The 6779-nt window shown below is 41.3% G+C and overlaps 1 protein-coding gene across 5 annotated transcripts in view; it reads left to right on the top strand.

Annotated features, from left to right (window-relative positions):
- The first annotated feature begins 2570 nt into the window (after positions 1 to 2570).
- sox6 (SRY-box transcription factor 6) overlaps positions 2571 to 6779 on the top strand; it is a 710993-nt gene continuing 706784 nt past the window's right edge. Inside the window, exon 1 of one of the 5 annotated variants that reach the window (XM_078549279.1) lies at positions 2571 to 3110. Coding sequence is in view for 4 of the 5 variants with exons in the window: in XM_078549274.1 (XP_078405400.1) it covers positions 5220 to 5240 (21 nt within the window). In the remaining variant the exon portion in view is untranslated. Of the gene's footprint in view, positions 3111 to 4220; positions 5241 to 6779 lie in introns of those variants that run through there. The other 4 variants (XM_078549274.1, XM_078549275.1, XM_078549276.1 and 1 more) reach the window with 4 other exon arrangements.

Genomic DNA, 6779 nt, shown 5'->3' with positions numbered 1-6779 from the left:
GTTGCTTTATTTTAACAAACAAAAAAGGTTATGACATTAAACTAAGGCTAAGAGAAAGACAGAGACTGTTGCCCCCTCGAACACTCAACTCACCCCTCCCCCCCCAAATAAAATCCATCTTTATTTCACCCCATTTTGCCCCCGAATAGGCTTATCGATCCACCTGAACCGAGATGACAGACGCTATACTAGCCAGAACGCCTGGAGTTTTTGGACTATTTACAAACTGTACTTTTAACAAAGATCGATTGTACGTGGTAAAACGTTTTGTTGACATTTCCCTCGTGACAATAAACTGAACTAGTATGAAAGGAGATTCCTCTAACTGACCAACGCCAGGAAGTCCTTGCATCCCTCATTACTCGTCTTGTATATTGAAACCAGATCAGTACAATCTCGCCACATGTCATCAGATTATTCCTTAATCGTTGCCTTTGAGGTGCATTTTTCCTCCAACATTATAGGCACAAGAACCTCCATTTAGTGGGAACTTCATGAAATTCGAAAGTTACATATTTCTAGGCTATTCAAGAGGCTCCCGGTTGTAATATTAAATATAGTTATCAAGTTATACTAAATTGGATAAATCCTTCCCCCCCCCCCCCCCCACTTTGAACTTGCTTCCAGCTTGATGATTTGGATGGTGCCCATACTGAGCAATGACTCCGGTCTGTCACTCTGGGGATAGGTCGCTCGCATGCGATACGAACAGAATGTCCAGGTCGGTGTTAATTCGACTGAGGAGTTTGTACTGAAATTGTATGATTATTTAAATCGGAATTAAGAAGAGATAGGAAGCTTGCCTCTCGAACTGCGTTGGATCCCTCGTTATATTTTATTACACGTTGGATCCATGCTTAGTGCAGGAGCTAAATAAATTTTGATAAAATAATATCGGTCAGAAAATACCTGTAAAAAGACACTTATTTTCTAGCTTGTCAGAGGTTTAAAGTTTCATTGAAGCCCCCAGAATAGGCATGTTGCTCTACAAAGATCGCTTTAAGGTCGTGCCAACATTAAACTTTATTATAGAATAAAGCCTTTTCTCAGTGTTTACTGATAGAGCTGGAGCACAGAAGCCTGCATGCGCCTGGTTCAGATTGCGATCAAGATGCCCATATGTTAAACAGTTATCTTTGATATAGGCAAGCTGCTAAGCGATTCGCGCAGTGTTACATTTTTATCAATCTGACATCAATACACGTTAATCTGTTAGATGCAGCAGTCTGGGTATAAAGATGCATTGTGTGTGTAAGCACAGTGCCTTTCTTACATTTGGAATAAGGAGGTTACTGATCCAGGCACTAGTTTTGTGTCCGTACCTGTTACACGTTGCCTGACTCTCCTTTCTGTGCAAATCTGCCTTTTATTAAAAAAGCTGCTTCAGTACGCACAGCAGTAGATCATGGAGGTTTTGCCACCCGGCATCGTTTTAACAGAGAGCTAGGAATTTATCTGTCTAAATAACAGTTGCCAAGGCAGGGGGATATCCGGGGTCATTTTGTCCCGTTTCACCAGGACTGACACAAATGCGATTTGACTTATCTGTCTGAAATCAGTGCATTGCTACTCGCAGTGTGACCTGAAGATTGGGGGTGCTGGATGTACACATAACCGGTGCACCCTTTATGGCCGCTGCGCTGAAATGTCATCCAGATCTATTACATTACTAGTTAGGTGTCAGTTTCATTGATGCAATCGTTGTACGCTGGTTCGGCGATCTTGGTGCTGGCTGACAATGAGGGGGTTAACTTCAGTTATATAACCAGAAAGGGCACTGAAGTTTCAGATCTTTCAAATCAAGGTTTTAGATGTGGTACACGATGCTGACCATAAATAAGAGCTGAATGTGTATACCTGAGAGTGGCTGTGTAGCGCTAACCTGACAGACTGGAGTGTCTGGTACCAATGGGGTTTTTCCCTTTAAATGTTATCAGTGTTAGTTTCGGTGAAAAAGAGAGATCATTGAGCACCATTGGACCGATAGAAAATCCCCCAAAGCTGGCAGATAGAGGGTTAATGTGTAACTCTATCAGATTTCCGAGCGCTCGGTATCAGTAAAAATGTTCGACAGCGGATGATCGGCACGGGATTCTTCAGTGCTCGCTCTCTCAGGCGCACTCCCTCGGTGCCAATCGCAGCTCCAGCAAACGCCGGCTCCCGGACAAGTTCAATCGATTCTCAGTGCTCTCCTCCCAGTCGCGGGCATCGATCCCCTCGCTCTATCTCCAATGGTTATCACTAACCTTATTAAGGATGGGCATCTGGAAAGCAACATTTTCCCGAAAACCGGCGCGTTTATAATGTGGTCGTTTTTTTAAAAAAAAAAATAAGAGCTAGTTGTCGCCAAAGTTCAGGTATATGGACTTGGAAATGGACAGATTTTCCAAATTGAATGCGATCGGCAAATGTCTCAGAGGCAGAGGGCTGTGTGTGCCTATCAGAGGGAGAGGGGAAGTTGAGTTCCCTTTCAGTTTTGCTGTTACATGAGTTCGCGTTTGCGAAGTTCAGCAGTCGCTCTGGTCAAGCCTGTGTATATTAGTAGCTGGTTGTGTTGTTGTGTGTGTGTGTGTCTGTGTCGTATCTCTTCCCCTCTCGCCTCAATCCCCGATTTCTCTCTCTCTCTCTCTGTTCTGTGTGTGTGTCTGTATCTCTTTCTCTCTCTCTCTCTCTCTCTGCTGGTCCTGGGAGCTGCAGACATCAAGGCTGGTTGCGAGGGGGGAGCCGTAACATCAGTGCCCTGGCCATTCACTTTCTGATGTTGCACGACGGGAAATGCTTTGAATACTTGCGACATGGCCGCTGGAATTGATCGCCAAGATTGACAGCACTAACCATCGCCTTCACTTGTTTCACACAGAATAGCAAGGTTTTTTTTTTCCGGCAAACCCATCGGCAACTTCTGCCAGCGATCCGGACCCCCACCCACCCTCCCCACCAGCCCCCTCTCCATGGCCTGGGGAAGCTCCAGCTGACTTTCAGCTCTTCGTTTCAGTTCTTTTGTTTTTTTTATATATATAAAAATTGGTTTCAAATTGTAAAAATAACATTAGACACGTCTAACGACACGGGATAGCAAGGAGCTGCTTCTCGCCAGACTGGCTACTAAGGTAATCGGGCAAAACCCCTTGTGTTTTTGTTTGTGTGTGTGTGTGTGTGTGTTGCTTGTTGTGTCTAGCGTCCTTTGCTCGTGTACATTTCTACGGGTTTCTACTTAAGGGCTGTGCTGTGGCTGGAAGCTGTATTTTTTTCTCTCTGTTGTTGTTGCGTTCTGGTTAGGGTCAGCTTGTCCGGAAGGGACAGCGCGCCGTGAGGTTGTTCCGTCCCCCCCCCCCCCCCCCCATTTAACCATTTATAATGCGAAGAAACCATGCGAGTTATTGCAGATTGGAGTCTTTCTGTTATACACACATGCACGAAAGAAGTCTCTCTCTCTCCCCCCACCTCCTACACCGCACCCCCCCCCCCCCCAACACCACCACCACTCCTCACCACCCCCTATTCTTTCCCCGTCCGCGATCCACTCTCCATGCCAAGCCGCACGCTTCAAAAGGCGATCGTCCCCTTTCAATGGGATTCAGAGTTTGTCCTGCTCTCTGGGGTAGGAGGGACGGAGGAATCCACACACGTTTCCAAACACAAGTACAAAAATACGATTTTCGGAAAAGCTGATGTTTTTGAAAATGATAATGTATGACATCATTTTCAATTACTAACATAAAGTTTTAGTTGATGTTGAACTGGCTATCTGTCTTTAAGCATATTAGCAACAGTTCCCTGGTATACAGGGGCGGCAATTTCGACTCTGTCCACACAGCGGTACTAGATGTTAAGCGGCGTCTGTGGAAAGGCTTAGAGTGCAGAATTATAAAGTTGCAATCTGGACTTTAAAACGCTGTCTCATGTTCATATGTTCATATTAAAGCACTGTTTTTATTTTGTTTATTAAAAAATAAATAAAGTTTATAACGTCGCCACTCTGCGGTTTTACCCACTCCCGCCTTCGTGTGAGATAATCTCATTTTTAGTTACTTCTGTCTGGGGAGGGTCATGCAAATTGATCTGAGAAGAATGCACAAGCACGTAAATTAAAATAAAACAGGCATCCAGTGACCGACCCATAAGGAGACAATACCCAACCTTTCCATATAGCCCGCTTCCTTGGCGCGATCATCCACTTCTGTCAACTAAAAGGGCCAAACGTGAGTCGTAAAATTTACTTTGAATCAACAGTGATAAAATATTTTCGGATAAAAGATGCAATGCAGGACACCACGATATTTTTTTTTCAAACTGTGTGGACAGCGATTAGATGACAATAACTATATTGTTTAGAAAGTTTTCTGTAGTTTTACAGGTTTAAACGCTACTTATTTTTTAAAATCAGAATATTTGATTTATTTAGATTTTGTTTGTCTTGTATCATATCTTTAGATTATTTTAGTTTTAATATTGCATGCACTGGCATACGTGTTTTTTTTTAACTTTATACTCCTCAAATCTAATAATTTGGGCTCTCCTTTTTTCTGTGGGCCCAGCCGGATGACGTCGTTGCTTGCAATGCGATTAAAGTACCTTTTTTCTCTGAAATATTTAAAAAGGAACTGTCCTCCTTGAATGACCGTTCGGCGTATTAAGTGACAGGAGAGAGAAAGCGTTAACTGGTATCTCGAAATGGGACATTGCCTGTTTAGCAGTCAGAAGCTTTGATGTTATCGATCTGATGATAACTGACCTTCCTTTATTCACACTGTTTTTGGTTGGGGAAAGGGGACGAAAGGGACATTTGAAATGACAATTAGTGTTGTGCCTGCTACTATTTTGTCTTGGCGATGGGCTGGGGGTAGGGGGTGGAGTAGGGGGTGGGGAAGAAAAAGAGAGTGAATGTGAAAGTTGCCTGGGGAGAAGAGATTAGCTCTTTCTGACTCCTGGGTCAGGGGTGTTTCCCAAAATACTGAGTCAAAACTTTCGCCAGAAATAAAATAAGAACTCGCGTGTTGAACGGAGATAAGCAGCGTGTTTAACCACACCACATCTGTTTAATGTAAGGTTTTAGAAGTGATCTGTAATATAACATCTCTGCCATTTATAAAACATAACGCACACGCCGCTTTCAGAATTAAAGTTAATGCACGTAAGAATTGTCATCTTCGAGTGATTTTGAAATGTAATCAAAACGCCCATAGTGACAAGGCTATACCTTTCTGTACACGGCATAAATGAATATTTTTCTCTTTGTGGTATGTATTTTTGATTCATAAATGGAGGTTAATAATAGACACAAAGGTAAACATGGCGTTGAAATTATACCGGTGAATTGTTAAATACATTGAACCTATATACTAGTAATTTCAGCAGATATTGAAATGTACGTACATATCTACACTGTATCTGCTGAAATGACTGAGAATTTATTCCGAATAAGTAACCCTTGCATTCTGAGTCTTGTATAAAATCTTTACATGGCGCATGTACTAAACAATCCTCATATGTTAACAGCCTTTAAAAACCATATTTAGCTATGATTGTGTTCATGTGATTTCTCTGTACAGCAATCAATTATGAAAATAGATTTTATTAACCGTTTTCCTAAATTGTTTAGGCACACTTCATTTAATAACCATTCTTCGTTATACATAATGCAAGTAAGTCTGTAAGGCTATTTGTAAAACAATACCCCAGCAAGTCCCAGTGTTAGGGAAAAGTTGATCTGGTAATGGCATTTTGTTTTGAACAGCTGTCTGACTTGTTGCTTGCTGTTAAAGTAACTTCCCTCATAAGGTATGGTGGCACTGAAGCTGAAAGGAGGTCCAAATGGCACATTTATAATTAGATTGCAAATTCAGCAGATTGTGCCCATACTACAAGGCTAAACTGCAATGTCTGGGATCTCAATAGACGCGTCTTAAAAAGAGACTCCACTCAGTCTTGGGTAATTCTCTTTTCACATTCTTCAACATCTATAGCCAAACGCCGTGAACAGCAGGGACAGTTGATTAAGACAGTATATATTTCACCTAATAAACACCTACGGAGGAGCTACAAGGCTAAAGTTTGGAGTCAACAGCAGGAGTGTGATATTTAAATTGTTGACTGACATAGACTATGTAACTACGATATGCCATTAGTTTAGTTTATGTTCTATATATTGTAACGAGGAGTGCAACTTTAAATTATTACAGGATAATATACTTGGAATCTAAGCATGCTTTGACAAGAAGATTGAAATGTGTTTCAACATACCTTAGTTCTTTTGGTGAAATTATATTAATTTTATTTTACAATTTTAAGTTTTATTGTGTGACAGGCGGAATACCTGCTGGATATTAGAAGAACTAATAAAAACTACAGACAAAGTTAGACATTAATAGTAAAGGAAATCGAGGAACAGTTCCAAAACTAAAATAAACAGTGAACAATTTTGAAATAATTTTAATTTTCCCAATGGACGGCTGAGTTGTATTGATTACCGCTGGCTACCGTCCTGTTCAATCAAGGTCTTTTTCAAGTAATAACCTGGTTTCGCATATCATTTGAACCGGGGTTTCTTCAGATTTGTTATTTGACCTGTAATCATTTGCAACTCAACCTGGATTTCAAAATCTCATACATTTCAACCCTCAGCCAAACTGCGGTATATAAATATTGTTTAAAAAAAAGAGCACAGTGCACCCATTCTGAATGAGTTAAATTGCAACAACATCATTACTGTTTGTCCGAGGAACGTGTCTAATTTAAAACACAAATTGAACGTAATGAGAATAGGAATCAAAGGTAAA

This window comes from Cetorhinus maximus, chromosome 9 (assembly GCF_964194155.1).
Source record: "Cetorhinus maximus chromosome 9, sCetMax3.hap1.1, whole genome shotgun sequence".
NCBI lineage: Eukaryota > Metazoa > Chordata > Chondrichthyes > Lamniformes > Cetorhinidae > Cetorhinus > Cetorhinus maximus.
Note: the sequence above shows the minus strand (reverse complement) of the source record. Positions and strands in the feature narration are given on the sequence as shown.